The 25538-nt window shown below is 46.0% G+C and overlaps 1 protein-coding gene across 1 annotated transcript in view; it reads right to left on the bottom strand.

The window, feature by feature from the left end:
* The window catches only part of CLGN (calmegin), a 350951-nt gene extending 325719 nt beyond the window's left edge, over positions 1-25232 (bottom strand). The window contains exons 1-3 of the mRNA XM_030191707.1: positions 25132-25232; positions 14998-15153; positions 8295-8368 (exon numbers count right to left, since the gene is read on the bottom strand). Of these exons, the coding sequence (XP_030047567.1) occupies positions 8295-8368; positions 14998-15144 (221 nt within the window). The 5' untranslated portion in view covers positions 15145-15153; positions 25132-25232. The remainder of the gene's footprint in view (positions 1-8294; positions 8369-14997; positions 15154-25131) is intronic.
* Positions 25233-25538: the final 306 nt, after the last annotated feature.

Below are 25538 nucleotides of genomic sequence, written 5' to 3'. Positions count from 1 at the left end.
CGGGATGAACTCCAAAAGCGCCAACCGAATGGCTCTGAGTTCCAGGAGATTGATAGACCACTTTGCCTCTGCAGGAGACCAGAGCCCCTGCGCTGTCCTTCCCAAACAGTGGGCTCCCCAGCCCGACAAAGAGGCGTCCGTCGTGACGACAATCCACTCTGGGGTCACCAGAGCCATTCCTGCAGACAACTTGACTGCCTGCAGCCACCAGCTCAGCGCCTTGCGCACTGCTGGGTCCAAGGGAAGGCGCACAGCATAATCCTCCGACAACGGAGTCCAGCGCTGCAGCAGAGAGAGTATAGTGGTCTCATATGAGCCCTGGCCCAGGGCACTACTTCCATCGTGGCCGGCATAGAGCCCAACAGCTGCACATAGTCCCAAGCCCGAAGAGGAGAGGCTACTAGGAACTAGTCCACCTGAGCCTGATTGTCTGGCAGGAACACTCTGCCCACTTGGGTGTCGAATCGAACTCCCAGATACTCCAGGGACTGAGTCGGGCGCAGCTGGCTCTTCTTCTTCCAGTTGATGATCCATCCCAGGGAGCTCAAAAGAGCAACTACCTGGTCCACAGCTTTGCCGCACTCTGCATAAGAGGGGCTCGGATCAACCAGTCGTCCAGATAAGGATGGACTTGTACTCCTGCCTTTCGCAGGAAGGCCGCTATGACCACCATTACTTTGGAAAAGGTCCGCGGAGCAGTAGCCAACCCAAAAGGGAGGGCTCTGAACTGGAAGTGTCGTCCCAGGACTGCAAAACGCAGGATGAGGCCAGATGGGAATATGCAGGTACGCTTCCTTGATGTCCAAGGAAGCCAAGAACTCTCCTGCCTTCACTGCCGCTATAACAGAGCGGAGAGTCTCCATGCAAAAGTGCCGCACTTTCAAGGCCCGATTGACCCCTTTGAGGTCGAGGAAAGGCCGGACAAAACCTCCTTTCTTTGGTACCACAAAGTAAATGGAGTAACGTCCCTTGCCAATCTGATTTTCTGGCACCGGAACGACCGCACCCCGGCGGATCAGGTTGTCCAAGGTCTGCTGCACTGCCACAGCTTTGACCGGAGACTTGCAGGGAGAGAGTACAAACCCGTCTCTTAAGGGTCGGCAGAACTCTAGCTTGTAGCCATCTCTGATGACTTCCAGCACCCAAGCGTCTGAAGTTATTGTGGTCCACTCGCCCAGAAACGAGGCCAGCCGTCCTCCAATCTGCACTGGGGCGTGGACCAAGGCCCCGTCATTGGGCACGAGACCCTGGGGGAGGACCGGAGGGAGCACCTCCGGGACGGCGGTCTCTGCGAAAGGAATGCTGCTTGGGGGAGAAATTCCTCTTGAAGGAAGAGGGGGCAGAGGAACCCGACTTGCCCGGGCGGTACCGACGGGCTTCCTGCAACCGTCCTCTGGAGGTACCGGGACGAGTACTAGCCCGAGCCCTGACCTCTGGTAATTTCTTGCCCTTAGACGTGCCGAGATCGGTCACGATTTTGTCCAGCTCGACCCCAAAGAGCAGCTTGCCTTTAAAAGGCAATCTAGCCAGGCGGGATTTAGAGGCGTGGTCAGCAGACCAATGTTTCAGCCAAAGCCACCGCCGCGCAGAGACTGTCTGAGCCATGCCTTTAGCTGAGGCTCTCAAGACATCATACAGCAAGTCTGCCAAATAGGCTAAGCCCGATTCCAGGGCCGGCCAATCAGCCCTCAAGGAAAGATCCGAGGGGGAAGCCCGCTGCACCATAGTCAGGCACGCCCTGGCCACATAGGAGCCGCAAACTGAGGCCTGCAAACGTAAAGCAGCTGCCTCAAAGGACGACCTTAAGGCCGCCTCCAATCTTCTGTCTTGGGCGTCCTTTAGGGCCGTGCCACCTTCCACCGGCAACGCCGTTTTCTTAGTCACCGCAGTGATTAAAGAATCCACGGTAGGCCACAGATAGGCCTCACGTTCACTCACAGCCACAGGATAGAGGCGGGACATAGCCCTAGCCACTTTAAGGCTCGTTTCCGGGACATCCCATTGAGCCGAAATTAAGGTGTGCATGGCATCATGCACGTGGAAGGTTCTAGGCGGGCGCTTCGTCCCCAGCATAATGGCAGAGCCAACAGGGGCTGAGGGAGAGACGTCCTCCGGAGAGGAAACTTCAAAGTGTCCATGGCCTGTAACAACAGGTTGGGCAAATCCTCTGGGCTAAAAAGCCGCGCTGCAGAGGGGTCATCCGCTCCATCCGAGCGGGGATCCGTCTCCTCCAAGGAATCCGCAAAGGACCGTTGGGAGACCTCAGACACGCTGCCCTCATCTACATCGGAGGAGACAAGTCCTCCAAGGCCTGAAAATCAACCCGAGGGCGTTTACCTCTGGGAACCTCAACCTCTTTACCAGAAGAGGGAGCAGGGGCAGCGTTTTGCCTGAGGAAAGCCTGATGCAGCAGCAAAACAAACTCAGGGGAGAAACCCCCCAGACTGTGCACTTCCGCAGCCTGGGCAACAGCCCTAGACGCACTCTCAACCGGCGCTCGCAAGAGCGGGGGAGAGACATGCTGCGCATCCAAAATGGCGTCCGGCGCGACACTCCACGAAGGAGCCGCGCGGGAAGAACGGCGCTTAACTTTAGCCGCTTTTGTGCCGTCGCCCAAATTAAGGGCGTTCATGGCATTAATGTCTCCAACCTCAAGGGCGGCCCACGAAGAAGCCGTCCGAGCCGCGTGGCCGGCCAAGATGGCGGAGGCGAGGAGCGGGGGATGGGCGTTTATGGCGGGAAAAACCGCCGCGCCGGAGGAAGGACCGGGACATTCATTGGTCACGAAACTGTCACCCAACAAGGGCGAATCAGGCTTTAATACCCCCGCATCCCCTCTAGAAGCGCTCCAGCGATCCGGGGAGCGACCCTTTGCGCCCTCACCCTCCGACGCCATATGCCACGAGGAGAAGAATCGGGGAACCCCCTGCCCGCTATAAAAAGGTAAAATTACCTGCTTGCCGCTCCGAGCTGTAACGAACTGGTGTCCCAGTGAGTAGCTGCAATGAACATTTAAATAAACGTCGAAATAAACGCCTTTAAAGACGTTTAAATTTTTTTTTTTTTTTTTTTTTTTTTTTTAACGGAGCCAGCGGGAGGGGGGAGAAAAGGAGGGACCTGGCACCACCAGGTTTGCACTTGCTCAAAAGAGCCCTCAACCCCAGGCCTCAACAAAACCTAAGGATTAGGCTTGGAGGCCTAGCCAGAGCTGCTGCTGTGTGTGACCACCACCTGCTGAGATAGAGAACATACTGAGGAGTTTCCGGCAGCACATGACCACATATAGGGAGGCAAAAGTTTGCTCTCTATCTCCACCTGCTGGTAGATGGACACAACCCACCAGTCTATGGATTGATCAGCTTGATGATATGGAATCAAAGATAATTCCGGTGGGCTGGAAGTATCAGGCTCGGGATGTGAATGTATACATCCTTTAAGTCCAGAGAGCATAGCCAATCATTTTTCTGAATCATTGGTAGAAGGGTGCCCAGGGAAACCATCCTGAACTTTTCTCGGACTACAAATTTGTTCAGGGCCCTTAGGTCTAGGATGGGATGCATCCCCCCCCCCCCCCCCCCCCCCCGTTTCCTTTTGAACAAGGTAGTACCTGGAATAGAATTGCCGCCCTTCCTCTCCTGGTGGAAAGGGTTCAACCACATGGGCCTTCAGAAGGGCTGAGAGCTCTTCTGCAAGTACCTGCCTGTGCTGAGAGCTGAACAAATGAACTCTTAGTGGGCAAGTTGGAGGTTTGAGATACCAACTGAGTGCGTATCCAAGATAGACTATTTGAAGTACCCACCAGTCGGAGGTTATGTCACCTTTCGTGGAAAAACTTCAGCCTCCCCCTGACCAGCAAGTCATCCGGAACAGACACTTTTACTGAGGCTATGTTCTGCTGGAGACAGTCAAAAGCTCGCCCCTTACTTTGCCTGGGGAGCAGCAGGGGCCCCTTGCATACACTGTTGAGATGAATGAGCACACTGGGGTTCAGCCTCAGCAGGTTGGTGAGCTGAAGGCTTCTACCTACACCTTTGATAGTAATAGGAACTCCTCCTTGGCTTGCCAAAAATCCTCCTAGCTGAGGAGAAAAATGCAGAAGGCAACCAGCGAGAGAGACAATATGATATCAGTATGTTTTTTTGATTTGGTCAGTGACTTCTTGAACCTTCTCTCCAATAAGGTTATTCCCCCAGCATGGGGCATCTGTCAACCTCTGCCGAACAGAATGCTCCAAGTCAAACACACAGCCATGAGAGTCTGCGCATTGCTATCCTCTGGGCAGAGATCAAGGACGCCACATCAAAAGCCAAAGGTGCCCCTAGCCAAGAACTTTCGACACACCTTCTGCTGTATGACCAACTTGTGAAGTGACTTGGCCTGCTCTGGAGGGAGCGTTTCAGCCAGGTCCGACAACTTGTGCACCAAGTTTTGCAAGTAGACAGTCATGAAGAGCTGGTATGACTGTATTCAGGAGATAAACACTGAAGCCTGGTACATCTGTCTCCCAAAAGAATCCAGGGTTCTAGCTTCTCTACCTGGGGGCACAGAGGCATAGTCCCTGGAACGCCTGGCTCTTTTGAAAGCGGATTCCACCACCATGGACTTGTGAGGCAATTGAGGCTTATCAAAACCAGGTGTACTGTGGATCCGGTACATGGTATCGATCTTCTTGGGCATGACTGGGACCGACAGAGGGGACTTCCAATTCCTAATGAGGCCTTCCTGGAGTACCTCATGGAAAGGGAGAGTCACAGACTCCCTAGGAGGAGACAAGTAGTCCAGGACCTCAAGCATCTTGGCATCAACCTTTTCCTTAACAAAAGAAGGCAATGAAAGGCTCTCCAGAAGAGACTTTCTCCTTTCAGGTGGAGGGGAGAGTTCAGAGGGAATTCCACAGGATTCATCTGAGGAAAAATACCATGAATCCTCTTCTGAATCCCATGAGTGCTCCTCTGTGGTGTCAGACAATACCTTCTGATGAGAGTGTCAAGACCGAACCTGCATCTTCATGGAGGAACCATGTCATCAAGAATGGAGTTGAGAAATCGGCTCCTGCCTTGACTCTGGCAAACCTTCCTCCACCGATGTCGAGGGAGTGCTGGCTTGGGTGGCAGTCAACACCAGAGCCGCGTGGGGCTTTAACGTCAGAGGCCAAACCTCAGGATGAGGGCCAAGTAGGGCTGCAATGAGAGACAGGGTAAGCGCAAGCACCTCCAATACACACCATTGTATAAGGCCATCCAGCAGCTCAGGGAGCAATGCCAGGGAAAAGTTGGGGTGCCGGTTCAGGCGCAGGTTGCAGAGCTGTCGGGGTTGATACAGGAGCTGGATCTTGGCTGCTGGGAGACCAATACATCAGCACCTTCTGTATGGAGGGGAAGCGGTTCTCCCAGCATCAACGCTTCTCAGGTGCCAAATCCTTTGACGCCCTGGAGCTCCCTGCACCATGTAACGAGAGCAACCGATGACGATGCTTCATGGCCTTCGCCCGAAGTGTGGCACTGAGATTCGTTGTCGGGTCCAACAATGGACAGTCCCAGGGGCCCTGCACAGCAGGAGGCCAAGAGGCAGGTGGAGACGGTGCTTCACTGCTCCCAGTGTTTAAGGGTCTAGCAGCAGCCATGCTTACCGACGTTTCTGGTTCGATTCTTAACATCGATGCCGACGTAGAGGAGCCGGTCTTGGATCCAAAAATCCTCTTTCGTTGAGCCTCTCTGGAAACCTAGGTCCTCTTCTTCATGTGAAGATAAAGTGGGGCTATAGTCAGGTCCGAGACACTGAAAACACCAAGAATGGGTATCCTTCCCAGAGACAGTCCGACTGCACAGGTTACAGCCACTGGAAACCTTCCTGGACATGGAAGGAAAAACTTTGGCTAAATTAAACGAAGCGATGGTGCCAGAAAAAGGGGCAAAACACGGCAAAAAATGAAAGGAAAAATCCCAGCTGAAGTCAAGGTCTAAATGCGGCCGACAACGAGAAAAAGAAAAGGACCGTCTTCCGCAACCTGGTACAATCATTAGTACTTAGTCATCTAGACTATTGTAATGCACTCTACGCTGGATGCAAAGAGCAAATACTCAAAAAACTCCAGACAGCCCAGAATACTGCAGCTAGACTCATATTCGGAAAATCAAAATATGAAAGTGCTAAACCCCTACGAGAGAAGCTACATTGGCTCCCACTCAAAGAACGCATCATGTTTAAAATATGTACCCTAGTTCACAAAATCATTCATGGCGATGCCCCAGCCTACATGTCAGACATGATAGACTTACCACCCAGGAATGCTAAAAAAAAATCATCTCGCACATTCCTTAATCTTCATTTCCCCAACTGTAAAGGTATAAAATACAAACTAATGCACGCATCAACCTTTTCCTATATGAGCACACAATTCTGGAACGCACTGCCGCACAACCTAAAAACGATCTATGAACTAACCAACTTCCGCAAACTACTGAAGACCCATCTCTTTGACAAGACATACCACAAAGGAGAACACATGTGAACTCCCCCACATGTATTAAGAAATGTCCTATAACGTACTCTTGTTATATTACTATCATGCTTTATCATTATCATGTAACCCAAAATCCTTCTGTAATACCAAATGTCTATTCTCTTCTTACTTCTACTATTCATGATTGTAAGCCACATTGAGCCTGCAAAGAGGTGGGAAAATGTGGGATACAAATGCAATAAATAAAATAAAATAAACTTAAAATTGGACAAAAATTAAAAATATAACGGAAAACAAATGAAGGGGGTTACACAGCCAAGAACACAATGCAAGGATGAAAAAAATTGCCAAAAGGCATAAAAAAGCTCTTTTGGACCAAGCGATGTAAGGAGACAGTAAAAAAAAACAAACAAACCATCCTCTCCTCACCATGGTAGAAAAAGAACTGAGAAGACCGCGTTCTTGCAGCAAGTGGGAGGGCAATTGCACACGCACGGAGGAGCATGTCTAAAGCTCCACTTAGCTCTGCTTATTTTTTTCATGTATCCCGCACTGGGCAATGCGGGTTGGCATCACCCACTTATGAGAATACATAAGCCTGCTTTTCCTCAGAGAATAGGACAGCAGGCTGTGAGAAATGAAAGGACTGAATAAGGTCATTCAGTATACAAAAATCACCAGCCTTCCAAGAACACTAACTAGCAGCTTGTCCGTCTAAATGTTGAAAAGCAATCCTTTTTTATTATTTCAAAATATATCCAAGTAACAAAATGCATTCCTGAAGTACTAAAAGAATGCATCTGCATACTTTTTGTAACTTTTTTTTGTCACAGAACTCAACAAAAACTGAAGAAAACACGATAGCTGGGATGGGACGACTTCCCTATGAAGAAAGACTAAGGAGGCTAGGGCTTTTCAGCTTGAAGAAGAGACGGCTGAGGGGAGACATGATAGAGGTATATAAAATAATGAGTGGAGTGGAACAGGTGGATGTGAAGCGTCTGTTCACGCTTTCCAAAAATACTAGGACTAGGGGGCATGCGATGAAACTACAGTGTAGTAAATTTAAAACAAATCGGAGAAAATTTTTCTTCACCCATCGCATAATTAAACTCTGGAATTCGTTGCTGGAGAACGTGGTGAAGGAGTTTAAAAAGGGGTTAGACGGTTTCCTAAAGGACAAGTCCATAAACCACTACTAAATGGACTTGGGAAAAATCCACAATTCCAGGAATAACATGTATAGAATGTTTGTACGTTTGGGAAGCTGGCCAGGTGCCCTTGGCCTGGATTGGCCGCTGTCGTGGACAGGATGCTGGGCTCGATTGACCCTTGGTCTTTTCCCAGTGTGGCATTACTTATGTACTTACATAAAGGCCTATCACAGCTGTCTAACTACATCTTTTTGAGATGTCACTATAGACTACATCAATTTTGTACTTCCCTTCATTCCTAAAAGATGCTTTCATTAGATTATTTTGGTTTTCTTCTAGTTATGTCAAAACATTGGATTTTACAGAAGAAAAGTAAAGGACATATTGTTGCATAAAAGACAAGTGTCATATTGGCAATTTTTACATGAAATGAGAGACATTTCAGTATACTACTGGAATACTTTAACCATCACCTTAACCACTGTGTTAATACTTTACTATGTTACCGTTTAAAAAAAACATTTAATTTTATATAGCATTATAAAAAGCACACTAAACGTTATTTCTCATTTTCAGTTTTGCATCACACACACAACACTTGCTTTTAGGCGAGGATATAGAAATAAAATATATTCCTCCTTTCTTGCTGAAATACTTTCTTGCAAAGGTACACTTACCCATTCAATGTTCCATCATCAAAGGTTTCTTCAAAGTATATTTCCCCAATAGGCACTGGGGTCTTATATTCAACCTAAAGACAGTTACAAACATAAATGAATAAATATGCTACATATTTTTCACAACATCTTGTTTCTTACATTTTAAATATTGTTTTAATTTTTGTAGTAGTTTGCATTTTCAAACGGCAAAAGTTTAAAAACTCCATGTTATTTTCTACCAATTTACGGTGGTTTACTAATAGCTTTTTCACTCATGACCTAAAAGTAACTTGTGAGGACTAACTATGAAGACAGCAGTGCAATGAATTACTTATGGTTCACAAACTATCACATCAACTCATATGATACTTTGAAAAAACTTTGTTAGAAAGCTTCCGAGCAGCTTTCTAGAATGATAAATGAGTGCGTAGTGCAGGCTGAACTCTGGTCCATGGCTCCTCAAATGTTTCTAAAAAAATAATCAGAAAGCTTATTTTAATGGGAAAAAGCATAAAAATGGAAGGGAACCTGTTTATGAAAAGACTAGGAAAAAAGGCCCGTTTTGGAAACCAATGAAACGGGCGCTAGCAAGGTTTTCCTTGGAGTGCGTATGTTTGAGAGAGTGTGTGAGAGCGACTATGTGAGAGAGTGAATGTGCGAGTGTGTGTGTGTGACAGAGAGTGAGACTGTGTGCGAGTGTGTCTGTGAGAGAGAGTGTGTGTGAGAATGAGTGTGCGCGCCATGGGCCCCCCCTCCCTCCCTCCGAGTTCCAGGGTCGTCCCTCCGAGTTCCAGGGTCGTCCCTCCGAGTTCCAGGGTCGTCCCCTACCTCCCTCCCTCCGAGTTCCAGGGTCATCCCCTCCCTCCCTCCGAGCTCCAGGGTCATCCCCTCCCTCCCTCCGAGCTCCAGGGTCGTCTCCCTCCCTCCGAGTTCCAGGGGACCGAGTTTCAGGGTCCCTCCTCCCTCCCAGTTCCAGGGTCATTGTCCCTCCCTTCCAGTTCCAGCACCCCTCCCTCCGAATTTTAGAAGTCATCTTCATTTACCAAGTTGGGGTTACAGCAGCAGTCAGCAGCGGTAAAAGGCGTGTAGGCTCGGCCCTTCTCTCTCGCTCAGCTCTGGTCCCGCCCTCATTTCCTGTTTCCGCAAGGGCGGGACCAGAGCTGAGAGAGAAGGGCCGAGCCTGCATGCCTTTTACTGCTGCTGCCGTCCGAGTAAACCCGACTTGGGAAGTTAAGATGACTTTTAAAAATCGAAGGGAGGGGGCCTGGAACTGGAAGGGAGGGAGGGACGACAACACCCTCATGCGTGTGACGTCACTTTCATTTTCCTGGCAACTCTGCAGCGTTCCCTTCCAGTGATTGGTCACTGCTGGTTGTGACGAACCAGGAAGCACGCAAATGTCAGGACAGGAGACGGATACAGCAGCCAGCACGAACCCTTCACTGCCACGGACTCAGCTTCAGAATGTTGGAGGTGCTTTTTATTATAGTAGATAGGACAAAGTGCAGCACTGGGTGACACATCTTAACAACTGGTTTTTCTCCTCATTTTGCAATTTAAAATAAACAAATCTGAATACTTTCTCACTTGCCTCAAAAATCTAAATAATTTAGCTAAGAAAGCCAAAAACTCATCAAAAAGGGCTGGGCAAACAAAAGCAAACAGACCCTAAAATGGAAAACTACAGAAAAGCTGAAGATGATGCTCAACAGGATGAAGATACTCATTGCTGACTCTACCAAGCCAATAGCTTGGCAGGCAGAATTGAAAAACTCTGAAAATCACTGCATAGATGCTCTTCTTCAGCCATGGCTGTCAGAGCAGGACTAGAGAATGATGCGGGGGACAAACTCTGTCCCTAGCCACAGAAGACTGTTTAACCACCCTTAAGACTTACCTTTGGGTTTAAAAAGCAAAAACATGTGCATGTAAGGACTGCATAAACGAATTAAAACAAATGCCCTAAAAAATGTAATAATACAGTGATGGAATATTCATTGACAGGAAAAGGGCAACGAGAATGCAGTATAGGCTAGAGTTAAAACTCGTAGTGTGATACCAAATTATACAAAACTCTAGCAAACAGTCTTCAAAGAAAGTGCTTTTGAATGGAGAAAAAGCCCTCAGAAACCTTAGGCAAACAGCCACAGGTTTTAAGCAAGGTTACTATCAATAAAAGTAACACACGCTGGGTTTCAATCATCGGGCATAAAAAACTCCACAGAACAGCTGAGCGCCTTTCTTGCTCTTCAGCTGAGCGTATATCTTGCTCTTAGCAATTACTTGTCCAGATTTCTGCTCTTAAATATTGAAATAACTTTTTGATCTAAAGCATCAAAAAAAGAGGCACTTAACTTAGTCGCGTTAATGAAGAACTCGTATCTTAATGTTCAACGGGGGCCACCGTTTCACCCCGGCAACAAGCCTTCATCAGGAACCAGTCCCCATTTCATGACATCATCATTGAATGGTGGAGATACATCGATGATGTTTTCATGCTTTTGGGTGGCTCATTGTTAGACTTAAGTAATTTCATGATATGGCTCAATAGCTATAACAGCGGCATTCAATTTATGGAACAGCACTCCTTTGAATGTATTCATTATCTAGACGTGGAAGTAAAGATCTTTCAAAACCACTTTGTTACCAAAGTTAATAAGAAACCTACAGACAGAAATACATTCTTACAGAATTCCAGTTGCCATCCAGCACAATTAAGGAACAGCCTCCCGTTTTCTCAAATGCTAAGACTGAGACGCATCTGCACAGATTTGTCTACTTTTAAACAACAAGCCACAAGTCTGACTACTGATCTGGCTGATAGAGGATATTCAAAAACAGTACTCAAAAAGGCTTATCGCAGAGCTAAATATAACAACAGAGAATTACTTCTGTCCAGCACTACCAAAGGAAAAACTGACGAAAAAATGTTCACGATGGTAATGCAGTACAATGAGACCAGCCCACACTAGCTCGACTAGTCAGAAATAGATGGGAGATCATACAATCTATTCCCGCTTTCAAGAATACTGATTTACGCATTGCGTTCTCGAGGTGCAACAATTTGAAAGAAATGATCAGTCCAGCTGATTTAAGAACTGGCAAAAAATACAATGCCAAACCGATCTATGGCCACTTCAAGTGTGGTTTTTGCCAGATTTGTTCCATCACGAAGCAAATTAAACGATTTCTTAACCCTAAGACTAACAAGCTCCACATCTTACATCATTTCACGAATTGTATGTCAGATTACATTGTTTACGTAATCAGCTGTCCCTGCACAAAATCCTATGTGGGGATGACTACAAGAGCATTGAAAACCAGAATCTTAGAACACAGATCCAATATCTGCAGACAAGCGTTTAAACAGCCATTGGTTGAACATTGCATCATGAAAAATCATAAATTTGAAGAATTACAGTGCTACATGATTGACAGAATTGACCCCTCTAATAGAGGTGGTAATCGTAAATTAAAATTGCAGAGGAAAGATGCCCAGTGGATCTTTGATCTAAATACATTGGAACCTAATGGTCTTAATAGTTCTATTGATTGGCACATTTTTTATTGATTTCATCAGTAGACCATGATAGTCTGTCAGCAGTATCTTAATTGATTATTCTATTTATATCAGCTGGTCTATTGATGACGCTATCTTTAATTTTTTGGTGCTCCCTTTAGAAGTAAGCGGATCCATGTGTGACTTTATTTGTGCTTATTTTGATCTCTAATGCTCAGCATAATCTTTCTAACTTAAATGTATTTTCATATTTCCAGCATCACGCTACAGCGCTCCATTCCTGATAAAGCCTTGTTGCCGGGGTGAAACAGTGGCCCCCCGTCGAACATTAAGATAGGAGTGCTTCATTAACGCGACTAAGTGCCTCCATTTTTTTGATGCAACCTTAAGCCCACTGTCCGGCGTATCCCATTGCGCCGAAATAAGGATCTTCATGGCCTCATACACATGAAAGGAACGAGGTGGGCATTTGGTGCCAGACATAATAGAGGGCACCAGACCTGTTCCCCCTGATGATTCAGGGGGGAAATGGCCAAAACCTCAAAAGCCCCAACAATCAGGGAGGGAAGCTCTTCCTTGCGAAAAAGGAGGGCAGCCGTCGGATCATCCCCCTCCTCAGAGGGCAGGGTGACCTCATCTGCCAAATCCAAAGATTCTGAGGGAGAGCCCAGAGACAAAACCGGGCCATCTGTGTCAGATAGCTCCTCGGGATCCAAAATCTCCACCCGGGGACGTTTTGGCAGAAAGACTGAGAGGCTGCAGAAACCAAAGTTTGCTCAGCAAGAGACAGGGCTGCCTGAAGAGAAGCTCCTGACTTCTTCAAAAGAAAGGCACTGTGCATTAATAAAACAAAATCTGGGGAAAAAGGAACTTCAAGTGATTCCCCTACTCCCTGTACATTGCTTCCCTCCATCAGAGCCTGTGCCACAGAAGCGCGCTGCGCCTCTTGTCTATCAACCGCCACATGCGCAGCAGGTCGCAGCTGAGAGGAAAAAATGGCACCCGCCAATGTGCGCTGCACTAAATGCCCTGAGGAAAACTATCCCCTGCGCTTCCGACCCACTGGACGCCTGAGGGGAACCCCCGTCGCGAGCTCACGGTGGCAGGACTCACACTCCTCCGATGCTGCTCTCTGGCCCCCACACCGGGAGCAGCGCTTAGCCGCCTCAGAAGGCACCGAGATGCTCCACAAACGCTTGCCCCAAAACTGACTCGGCAGAATGTCTAGTTCCTCCGTATGATTAAACAAAAACAAAGTCTCTTTCCTTTTTCTTTTTTTAGTCAGGAGAGAAAGGAAACACCCGATCAGGCCCACAGCCCCAGGTGACGGAGGAAAGGTAGGATGAGACCGGGAGGGACCTGGCACCACCAGGTGTACACCACAAGCTACAAACAGCCACTCAACCCCTGACTGTGCTAAACTAGGCCCAAAGGACACCAGTAGCAAACCAGAGTTGCATAGAGATAAAGAGAATACTGAGGTTCAGCTGGCTGCACAGGTACACATATAGCAAACCTCGGAGGTTCTCTCTATCTACCTGCTGGTAGAGGGACACAACCCACAAGTCTCTGGATAGATCTGTGGGACGCCATGGAAGAGGAATTTTTCCATTGTTTGATATTTATAAATTACTAGTAAAAAAGCCCCGTTTCTGATGCAAATGAAATGGGGGCTAGCAATGTTTTCTTCTGTGTGCATGTGGGAGTGTGTGTGTCCCTGCCCTCTGGCCTCTCTCCCCTCCCCCCTCTGAGTCCTTCACTGTTACAGAGCCAGCGATTTGATTTCGTGCTCTGCTGTTTTCCTTCACTGACTGTGTTACAGAGAGGGCGGGGCAGACACTCATAGGGAAACCGGATATCTCGCCCCCTTCACACTTCCGGCTGGAGGCTTCATAGAACGTTGGTGTTGCCTTTTATATAGAGAGATAAAGAGTTTATTATTACACCATTATATTTAGAGATCTTATTACAAACCATATAATTAAGTAAAATTCAGCAGAACCAATCTGACCCTGAAGGATTTTCAAATTTCAGCCCAGAACCCATCAATCCATACTTAAAGAGGAATCAAATAGCACTTCCAGTACTTTAGAAATTTTATCTATTTTAAAACAAGAGCCCTCCAACATTTTAACTGTGTCTATAGCACCCAAGAGAGCTGGAGCACTCCCCGATAAGCCTCCTCAGGGACAAAATCTTACAAAACACCACTCTCCACCCAGGGGGCCGTAGAAGCTCAAGTGCCATTTTATCCAGGGATGATAGCCATTTTAGATAAAATGGCTATCATCCCTGCATTTTCTGCAGCATATGAGGAGACACTTGCTCCTGCTACAACTGGCAAGGACAGGCTCCCTTCCTGCCTCAGATCGTGCTTCTGGCTGTCCTGGTGCACATTCCTATTAGTCCAGTGCCCCTCCAATGCAGAAGTTGCACTACTCGGGTGGTCACCACAGTGTAAGCAGCATTTGGGCACACTTTAGTGGGGCCTCAATTCTCTTTCCTCATTGCCACAGATGCTGCTAGCAAAAACATCACTAGCACACAGTGCTTCCTGCTATGAAGCCACTTCCATATTGCCACTCCTGGTGTAAGCCGACTGCCAAAAAATGCTATTGGGAGTGAAAGCTGATGCTCCCATCCACTATGCTGGGGTCTGCTCTCAAGCATCTACCTTCCTCCAAAGGAGACCAGGAAATCCTACTAAAGGTAACAGCTCCTCAGAAACCTTTGTTTGTTTTTTTTAATGTGAAATCCAGGGAGAAGGGGGGGAGGGAAAGTTAGCACCTCAGGTACATTCAGAAAAACAAGAGAAGTCTAGCCTCCTCTAGGTATCCCTCAGCATATGGCTACTCAGAGCTGGACCCTAGATTTCACCCCCCCCCCCCCCCCCCACAATCAAAAAAAATGTTGGTTATGGTCAACTGAGTGACCAGTTTGCCAACAGGGCCCAGGAGCAGCAGCTCATCAGTTAAGAAAAACAACTGCATGGTATGCTTATCACCATCTGCTGGACACAGATGATATATATATAGGGCTGTGCTCACAAGTCTGTTCACAGACTACATCTGCTGGTTAATGGCATAATCCACTGGTTCTGGGCTGGGCTGGTTAACAGTAGGAATATTTATACTCAATCATTACTTATACATTTTAGTCGACAAAATAATGATACTATATTCATGTACTATACAGTAGTACCTGTGGAGAAACTCCAACATCTTCATCAATATCAGTTACTTCAGAGTTGTCAAAATTCACCTCAGAATCAGCTTCATTTTCTGCCTCTGTACTTACTGAGCTGCACACTAAAAACCCCAGACATATCCATTCCCATTTGAATTTCATATCCTTTATCTGAAAAAAAAAAATAAAAAGATATTTCTACAAATATAATTCCTACAGTTCACAAAAATAGCGCATAACATGAACTTCAACACTTTGAAGTTATGAAGTTAATACTTATCAATGTTAGTTTTGGTAATTTTGGCAATTATTTTGAACTTTTTACTTTAGTTTATTTTTATTTTGTTTTCTTCTATAAATATAAGGGTTCTTTTACTAAGCTGCGATAAGCATTACTGCAGCTAAAAAGGGCTTACCATAAGATGCGCTCAGGCATGCTGAAGTTGCCAAATCAGTGCACACTATTCATGCACAAAAATTTTTTTTTTTAATTTTTGTGTGGAGGGGGCGTCTGGGAGAGGCAAAGAGTAGGTGTTTCAGCACTAATCAGTTAACATGTCCACATTACCACATGCTGATTAGTGCAGGATTACCGCTGGACCCCTAACCGCCTACAAATAGGGCACACAACTCTCAAAAGCAAGTTACAAAATGTGAAAACTGGTTATTCTCTCAATTTTCAAGGTTAGAACAAAGAATCTTATCTTCTAAAAAGGAGGAAATAACATCCTATCAGCAGATGGAGGCAGAAAACTAGTCTGCTGATATCACCCTATACAGAGTCCTCTGCGGTCCTCAGACACCCAGTATCAAAGCAATCTTAACTGAATCTCTTTAAAAAAAAAAAAAAAAAAGGCTTTGGACATAAGTTAACAGAATCAGCCTCCAACCCTGAGGCTTTAAAATGCCAGAACAAGAGAAATAAAAAACAATATAAATCTAGCAGGGTTGACCCTACCTTGTACCCAGATACAAATGTCCAAGAAACAGGCTAAAGATTTGTTAGGCAAGTTTCTGAAATGGTCAGGAAAGGAGTCAAGGAAAGAAAATTAGTGGGTAAGTTCCAGCTTTCCCTTCATCTGCCCTCCAGACCAGTCCAGATGCACAGGATGTACTCCAAGCAGTATCTTACTTCCAACCTGCTGCCCCAAAAGCTGTGTGCTCTCCACCCTGTGCATTCAACTATACTTCATGAAAGAATGCAAAAAGGACCAAGTGGCCACCATATTAATCTCTTCTGGGGGAGCCGACCTTTGGTCTGCCCAACACAAGGCTCAGGCCCTAGCAGAATTTGCCCACAGCCCTGACCCCTAGATATGTAAGATAACGTGATGACCTTAATCCAGTGGGCTACAATAGCCTTTCTTCTTTCCTAGGAATGCCAAAAAATATAGAGGTGATCCAATCTGTAAAAAAGCTAGTCATGTTTAAATACCATCTCAAGATTCTATGAGCATCCAGTCAGTGGATGTCTTCATAACCCTTAAAAAAGGCATGCAAGAAAATGGCCTAAATGTCATGGAACAGAGGCAAAAAAAAGGCATCCTAAATGATGTTCCCTGTTCCATTATCACCAGGAAAGGCTTTCAACATGAAAAGGCTTGCAACTTTTGATCTTCTTGTGACTGAGCAACCAACCACCAAAAACATTGCTTTTGAGTGTTATATCCTCAATCATCATCCCCCTAATTAGTTTGAATGATGGTTTCACTAAAGCCTTCAGAACCACGTTCAGATTACCCAGAGGACTAGCAGCAGGTGCCAAGGAGGCAGCAAGCATTTCACCAAAGGCCCCTATACAGGGGTTAAGTCTATAAGGATTGTCCCTGACTCCAACTCACACAGCAAGAAAGAGCCAACATCAGAACCATTAGAATTTAGGGCTGACCCGTTATCTAATCCCTCTTGCAAAACCAATAGAGATGCCCCAAAAGGGCCTACCCTGCACTCCCATCATCAGGCCACAAAAAATCTTCCACACATAGACATGTGTCAGGGGGTTGACCTTTTCCTGGCTTGTCAAGACCTTAGTCGAATATCCTCTCTTTTTCTCAAGATGCAAGCCATAAGACAATATGGAGTTGAATCCAGTGTCAGAATCAGATCCCAACCTGAAGCTATGATGACCTATCAAATTTACCAAAACCAAAGATTCGTTTCACTGCTGTATTATGTAATAGCTGCAGGCGTTTCTGCAACCCACCTCAAAAGTTGTTATGTAGAGAGTTACAATAGTCCAACTGGGGTAGGAGTACCACCTGACAGGACCGCTGCGAGACACAGCCAGGCCCAGGGCAAACACCCCCACCGGGCCCACCCCCTTCTGGGCCGGCCTGCACCCCCGACACCACCTCACTTACTTGGCCTGCTCGTTGTGTGCACAGCAAACTTCCCCAGAGCCCAGCACCAGCACTGCTCTCCTGCTCCTGTGCACATCAGCAGCACCACAGAGCAGAGTCCTTCCTTTCTTCCTGCCGTGTCCAAAGAGGCTGTTTGGACGCAGCAGGAAGTACTCTGCGCTGTGGCACTGCCGCACACAGGAACAGGAAACTAATGCTAGCGCCGGGCGGGCCCCCCCTTGGATGCTGGGCCCTGGGGAATTTTGCTCCCCCCACCCCCCCTCTCGGCAGCCCTTCCACCTGAACTATAGATCTGAAATTATGCTAAAACAATGAGACTCTGAGCACTTATAACTGCCTAAGCCTGAAAAATAATGTTCTACTAAAGGCATTAATTTGTTGCTCATGTGATAGTTTAGATATCTAAAATGTAGTTTAGATATTTAATATGATGCCCAAGACTTTTGAATGGTCATCAATTTTTAAACTTTCACCTGATGTTGATATTACTGTCCTGTCTGGAAGATGATCAAAATCCCCAAACCACAGAATTTTTTTTTGTTCAATTTTTAAGAAATGGTTGGTGGCCCATTTATCTATAATCAAAATATAATTTTGTAATGTAAATACGGCATCAGAGAATTTCGCAGAAGTACACAAAAGATGTCATCTGCATATAAGCTTTCCCACTCATGGCAGGCTCAATGCGGCTTACATGGGGCAATGGAGGGTTAAGTGACTTGCCCAGAGTCACAAGGAGCTGCCTGTGCCTGATGTGGGAATTGAACTCAGTTCCCCAGGACCAAAGTCCACCACCCTAACCACTAGGCCACTCCACTCCTGAATATAAACAATCATGAGAAGAAAAAAGGAATACGTACTTCAAGGATAAGATTAAAGTTTCCCTAAATAAACCCAGAGAACTATTTCACACAGTGAACTACTTAATCAAGGGAAAGAAAGAAGAGTCAGCACAATATGTTGATCCTCAGGATTATGCAATTTAGGTACATCAGAAACTTAACACGAAACATTCAGACTCAAAATCTAATGCTTTAGTTTTTTGTTTTTTTTTAAATATCTTTATTATTAGAAGAAAGGACATTTAACATTAAACATCACATCTGTATTATGTCACGGTTGCACAATCAGATGCGTAAGCTGATACATGTAGTCAATGTATTCACAGTATTTACAGGTTAGTACCGGCTGATAGATATTGGAAATCTAATGCTTTAGTTCTGCTCTCATCAAGGGAAGAAGTAGAGGATAATGCTTGACATTCATTCCACATGGTAGATGACAACATGATAGAGAAATTGGTGAAGAGCCTATCTCTCACCAGAGCTCAGGTTGACTCCTGCTCGTTGATATTTAGATCAATGCCGGAGATAATTGCTCCTTTTTCTAAAAAAAAATTCTAGTGAATAAATCGCTGCAGGAAGTGTGTACTGGTAGACTCACATAAGAAGCAACTGGTAAACCATTACTAAAAAGTCATCACTTGATAGAAGTATAACAAATAACTACAGAGCAATTTCAGTTATACCGTTCTTAGCAAATATTATTGAGAAAACTGTGTTGCACCAACTAATGGAGTTTTTGTTAAATGACTTAGGGTTACCATATGGCTCCAGAAAAGGGTGGACACATTGAAAGCAATGGAAGTAAAACCCAGACTGGCTCAATCAATGATGGAAATGGCATAGCCAGAATGAAATTTATGGGTGGGTTCATGCATTCCCTCTCTGCTCCTTGGCTGCCCACCCATTGAATGTTAAAAAATAGTACCTTGGATGGCAGGAAACCCTGTGCTCCACCAGGTGAAAGACCTCCTTCATTGGAACCCTGAGGCTATCTGAACACTATGGCAAGTCATGACACCCCCCCCCCCCCTCACGCTTAGTTCTCATGCATAACCTGAGAATGGCTGGGGGAAGGGGATGTCACAGTACAGACTGTGGTGAATGGGAGCGAGGTCACCAACTACCAGTGTTCAGATGGCCTGAGGGGGTTCCAGTGAAGGAAGCCTTCAGCTGGCAGGGCTTGGGGGTCCCCACTAGTCACACAGATTTGTGCCATGCTGGGTGGGCCTCATGGACTGGCATAGCAACCTGGGCATATTTGGAAGACAAAAATGTGAATAACTAAGTATCCATAATATCATACATTCAATTCAACAAAGGTTGCGGAGGCTGCCAAAATGTAGGTCAAAATTGTTAATATAAAATATTAGTGCAGAGATCTGCAACATGAAACTCTTTGAAGGCCTCAATGCAAATCTATCATGGAAGCACTAATACGCAAAAGCATGAGCCAAACAGGAAAAAAAAAAAGTTAGGAGTGGTGAAAGGGGGAATAAGAAAACGCGACTACTAAAGACTGGGGAAGGGGAAAATGAAGAGAGACTGCTGAGGATTAAGGATGAACAGAAAAAATAGCTGATGGGCATGAGGGGAATACCAGAATTACTGCTGAAGGGGGGGGGGGGGGGGGGTTGAGAAAGAGCAAGAGACTGCTGAATATGGGGGCAACAAAGAAAGATTACTGGGATAGAATGATTACAAGAGACTGATTAGGATAAGGGGATTAAAGACTAATAACTGCTGGGAATGGGGGGGGGGGGAGAAATACACACTCTTGCTCTAAGTGACTGCTCATGATAGGGGAAAGATTGCCAAGGATGAGAGGAATTGACAGCATGCACGACAGATACTAACTGCTAAGAATTAGAGGGGATGGAGCTAGTGAGCACGGCCTCTGTGGATGGGGGATGGAGAGAGGGATAAAAGGCAGCAATCTGAGTGACCCATTTATGATAAGAGTTGCTAATTTAAAAATATTTTGGACAAAATAAAAAAACCTTGCTATGGTTCTATCTGGATAAGTTACAGACCCTTTGTCCTTGTGGTAACACTGGTATCCATTTCAACAGGGTTATCTGACCAGCTGCAATAATAGGATTAATATGCCTGGCACTTTACAAGTTCTATAATAACTAGAAGTCCTAAAAGAAATGCAGTTGTTCACATATGTTTGTCTAGTTTGGGACAGGCATAATCAGAACCAGCAGTACCATGATACAACTGTGAATTACTTCTACTCCCATCTGGATTTCAAAGACTATGGGGCCCTTACATAGAAAAATGTCAGCAGATAAAGACCTGTATTGTCCATCTAGCCTGCCCAACAAGGCGGCCAGAGTCTGGTACTTTGAGCAGGTTCTACTTCTTCATGATTAAACACTGGCATCATACAGTGGGGGAAATAAGTATTTGATCCCTTGCTGATTTTGTAAGTGTGCCCACTGACAAAGACATGAGCAGCCCATAATTGAAGGGTAGGTTATTGGTAACAGTGAGAGATAGCACATCACAAATTAAATCCGGAAAATCACATTGTGGAAAGTATATGAATTTATTTGCATTCTGCAGAGGGAAATAAGTATTTGATCCCCCACCAACCAGTAAGAGATCTGGCCCCTACAGACCAGGTAGATGCTCCAAATCAACTCGTTACCTGCATGACAGACAGCTGTCGGCAATGGTCACCTGTATGAAAGACACCTGTCCACAGACTCAGTGAATCAGTCAGACTCTAACCTCTACAAAATGGCCAAGAGCAAGGAGCTGTCTAAGGATGTCAGGGACAAGATCATACACCTGCACAAGGCTGGAATGGGCTACAAAACCATCAGTAAGACGCTGGGCGAGAAGGAGACAACTGTTGGTGCCATAGTAAGAAAATGGAAGAAGTACAAAATGACTGTCAATCGACAAAGATCTGGGGCTCCACGCAAAATCTCACCTCGTGGGGTATCCTTGATCATGAGGAAGGTTAGAAATCAGCCTACAACTACAAGGGGGGAACTTGTCAATGATCTCAAGGCAGCTGGGACCACTGTCACCACGAAAACCATTGGTAACACATTACGACATAACGGATTGCAATCCTGCAGTGCCCGCAAGGTCCCCCTGCTCCGGAAGGCACATGTGACGGCCCGTCTGAAGTTGGCCAGTGAACACCTGGATGATGCCGAGAGTGATTGGGAGAAGGTGCTGTGGTCAGATGAGACAAAAATTGAGCTCTTTGGCATGAACTCAACTCGCCGTGTTTGGAGGAAGAGAAATGCTGCCTATGACCCAAAGAACACCGTCCCCACTGTCAAGCATGGAGGTGGAAATGTTATGTTTTGGGGGTGTTTCTCTGCTAAGGGCACAGGACTACTTCACCGCATCAATGGGAGAATGGATGGGGCCATGTACCGTACAATTCTGAGTGACAACCTCCTTCCCTCCGCCAGGGCCTTAAAAATGGGTCGTGGCTGGGTCTTCCAGCACGACAATGACCCAAAACATACAGCCAAGGCAACAAAGGAGTGGCTCAGGAAGAAGCACATTAGGGTCATGGAGTGGCCTAGCCAGTCACCAGACCTTAATCCCATTGAAAACTTATGGAGGGAGCTGAAGCTGCGAGTTGCCAAGCAACAGCCCAGAACTCTTAATGATTTAGAGATGATCTGCAAAGAGGAGTGGACCAAAATTCCTCCTGACATGTGTGCAAACCTCATCATCAACTACAGAAGACGTCTGACCGCTGTGCTTGCCAACAAGGGTTTTGCCACCAAGTATTAGGTCTTGTTTGCCAGAGGGATTAAATACTTATTTCCCTCTGCAGAATGCAAATAAATTCATATACTTTCCACAATGTGATTTTCCGGATTTAATTTGTGATGTGCTATCTCTCACTGTTACCAATAACCTACCCTTCAATTATGGGCTGCTCATGTCTTTGTCAGTGGGCACACTTACAAAATCAGCAAGGGATCAAATACTTATTTCCCCCACTGTAAATAGGGCAGTTGGCAACATGCCACCTTGCCAACCTCATGTAGGCAGTTATATGATGCAATCTTGGAACATAATGCCACAATACCATTGCTTTCACCCTAAGATGTATTTCCTTCCCCCACCGCTAAGTAGCATAATTTATTCACCACTATCAACTTGATAAATTCTCCCCCCACCCCATAGAGATACACAGCACATGCAATTATAGTATATGCTTTGAATACGATAAAACAAGCATGCTTAATTGCTCTCTCTCGCTGCCAAGTTTGGGGCACAGACCATATAAGTCTGCTCAGCACTGCTCCTACTTCCCATCTACTGGAGTTGCTGTCCAAGCACACTCCAGCCTTAATCCTGATCTGTCTTTTACAGGACCCAGATCGTAGAAGTCTGCAGCACTGGTCTTACTTCCTGTTCCCAACCTCTGGAGTTGCAGTCAAAGTTCACCATCTCACCCTTTGTCCCTTCTTTTTTTGTATAAGGGGTGAGGTAGAGGCCGACCAACCCAGCAGAAGACGATCTCATTCCTTCGGCCGCCTGCCCCCCCCCCCCCTTACAAGCCCTGTTGATCTACTGGCCTCTTCAAAGGCAGGAACAACGCCCACTCATTCCTGCCTGGTGACACTGTTCAATGGAAATGGCCACTGTGACTGTCACAGGAGGTCAAAGCAGCCATTTTGAGACTGGCATTGACATAATCAAGGAAGAGTAATCGCAAGTCACTCCTGCTTATGCCAGTGCCAATCTCAAAACAGCTGCCAGGACCTCCCGCAGCAGTCTCGGCAGCCAGAAGAGGCCACTAGACCACCAGGGCTTCTTAAAGTAAACCTGGGGGGGGGGGGGGGGCCAGGTCTCTGCCAAGAAGGGACTCCTTTTCTACAGCAGGATGGAAGGAAAAGGGGTAGTGTGTCTTCTGCCATCAGGTGGCCCAAGGGGGGGGGGGGGGCAGAGAGTGATCGCAGGTGGGGGTTGAGAGAGTTTCAGTTTCTGCCAAAAATGCACTGGCATTTTCAGCAGAAACCCGAACCCGGATTCTGGGACAGCTTTGGTGCCAAATCCAAAACTGTCTGCCTCTAAGGTAGGCTTATAAAGACAGTCCACTCAGCCATCAGGTATTTAACATGGGACATAAAGCACCTTTAAAAGCTGGCTACTGTATGGAGAGAAGTGTCTTCCCTGTATTCTCACTGCTAAAAATATGCAAAGCTCCCAGCTGTGGTAACACAGATAAGATATGTGAAATTGTATGCAAGATGTGGATGCAGATGATCTCCTACCTTATCTACAGCATACCTCACACAAAACAGCCATAACTTGAGCAACTCTTGATGTTGCAGAATATCGAAGAGGAATACAAAAAAAAAAAAGAATGTCCTGGACAAAGCACACACTATGATTGGCAACTGAGAAGTATTCTTAGCTTGTGGAAAGGATACTTTTCTGTCATTATTTTACTGTTTTTCTGTGTATGTTTTACAGTGTCTTGACTGACCTAGAGGTATTACAGATTTTGATTTGTTTATATACCTGTATTTATAGCACAACTAAAAAATAATTAGTTCTGACAAAATTACCTCCAAGTAACCTGAAGCCACAATTTAAAACATTGGAAAAATGCTTAGCACATAGACCCATGCACCTTACCTTGTTTCCAAAGTTACCAGAGTAATAACATCCACCGATTATTATTATACTATATAAACACTGAATTTTTCTCCTTAGCATCTATAGTTTACAGAGAGCTAATTGCTGTTGATCTCAATTGAACTTTCCCTCAGGGCACCACTAGAGGCCCTAAGGGAAAAATGACAACTAAAGAAACGGCTATTACTCCATTTCTTATTAGTATAGCCAAAACATTAACTAAATTATATGCAATAAAATGAATAGCGAAGTAAGCAGAGAAACGAGATGCATGTGGGGGACACACACTGCAAATAAAAGTGGCTGTAATTATACATGGATGCCCAGGAAATATGGGACAGGTAAGAAACTCTCAATACTGAGTGGGAGCAGCAAGTTTATTTATTTATTGCATTTGTATCCCACATTTTCCCACCTCTTTGCAGGCTCAATGTGGCTTACAATACATCATGAATGGTGGAAATATACAAGACAAACATTTTGTATTACAGAAGGAAGTTGGGTAACATTATGATGAAAAAAAAACATGGTAGTAGTATAACAAGAAGATATAGCAAGGCAATTCTGGATGTTATGTGGAGGAGTTCACATTTGTTGCCGATAACATACCTAAAAGTGAGGAGACCTTAAGTTACCAATAGGCTGACACCAAAGGAAACAACGTGCAGAAAAGTAAGGAGCTTAATAACTACCGGGCACTGAAAAAAAAATAAATGATGTCGTGTAGAAAAGCTGTGGGGAAACATTCACACAGGGGCGCGAGAAACTCGTTAGCCACTAGTTTTCTAACAGGCAGATGATCTGTAAAGAGCAAATACAGCAGGACGTGCCCAAGAATAACGGACACGATCAGAGAGAGACGCGCTCATCAACCAAGCGGGTCTAAAGCATCCTCTTACCACCACCACATCTTTATTTCTAAAATTAAACAGGCACCGCGTGGGACGGACGACCAGCGCGCACCCACCCGTACGGCAACCACCACCCCTAAGAGCACCGACCACACCCACCTCCGCTCCTTCTGCTGGAAAAAAAAAAAACCAACGACCGGCTTTTATTCTCCAGAAGAAGAAGAGAAACACCGGCCGGTGCACACGTCATCGCGCTCTCACTAGGCAACCAACTAACCAATACCACAGAAACTTCGAAACCGCTTAATTAGGACCCAAAGTAGGTCCGAGAGTCCTCTCTCTCTACCTCGGGCGATGGAGGAGAAAGGACACTCGTGCAGATGCTCCTTAACGCGACTAGAAGAGGTCTGCCTAAGGGGGAAACAGGTGGATTGTGCGGAGGCACCGGTTTCCTTACTGACGCACCTGTGGCGGGCTCCAGAGCCTCCAGCATTAACGGTAAACAAATCAGCGAGGTGGCGGGAACACACACCGTTACGCCTCAACAAGCAGACTCCGCCGCGCGAATCCCGCCTCACACCCTGGCTGTGCAAATGCCTAGAGAGGAGCGAAAAAACGCGCGCAAGCCCAGTGTGTCGGCTTCCGCCTGCCCGCGCAGGCGCACTCGGTTTCACTAGTGAGTGATTAAAGCGAAGCGTCGTCGTCGGTCTGAGCTCGTGCAAAGTGGCCCAGGTTCGTAAAGCTGCTACCTTGCTTTAGTCTACGAAATTTCTTCCTGCACCCAAGAAAAATCGTCTACTTCACACCTAGTTTTAAACGGTAATGTCTCTCGCGTAAATATAACGGTGTGTTTTTCAAATGTACTCAGGGTT

The sequence above is a fragment of the Microcaecilia unicolor genome, chromosome 2, assembly GCF_901765095.1.
Source record: "Microcaecilia unicolor chromosome 2, aMicUni1.1, whole genome shotgun sequence".
Lineage (NCBI taxonomy): Eukaryota > Metazoa > Chordata > Amphibia > Gymnophiona > Siphonopidae > Microcaecilia > Microcaecilia unicolor.
Note: the sequence above shows the minus strand (reverse complement) of the source record. Positions and strands in the feature narration are given on the sequence as shown.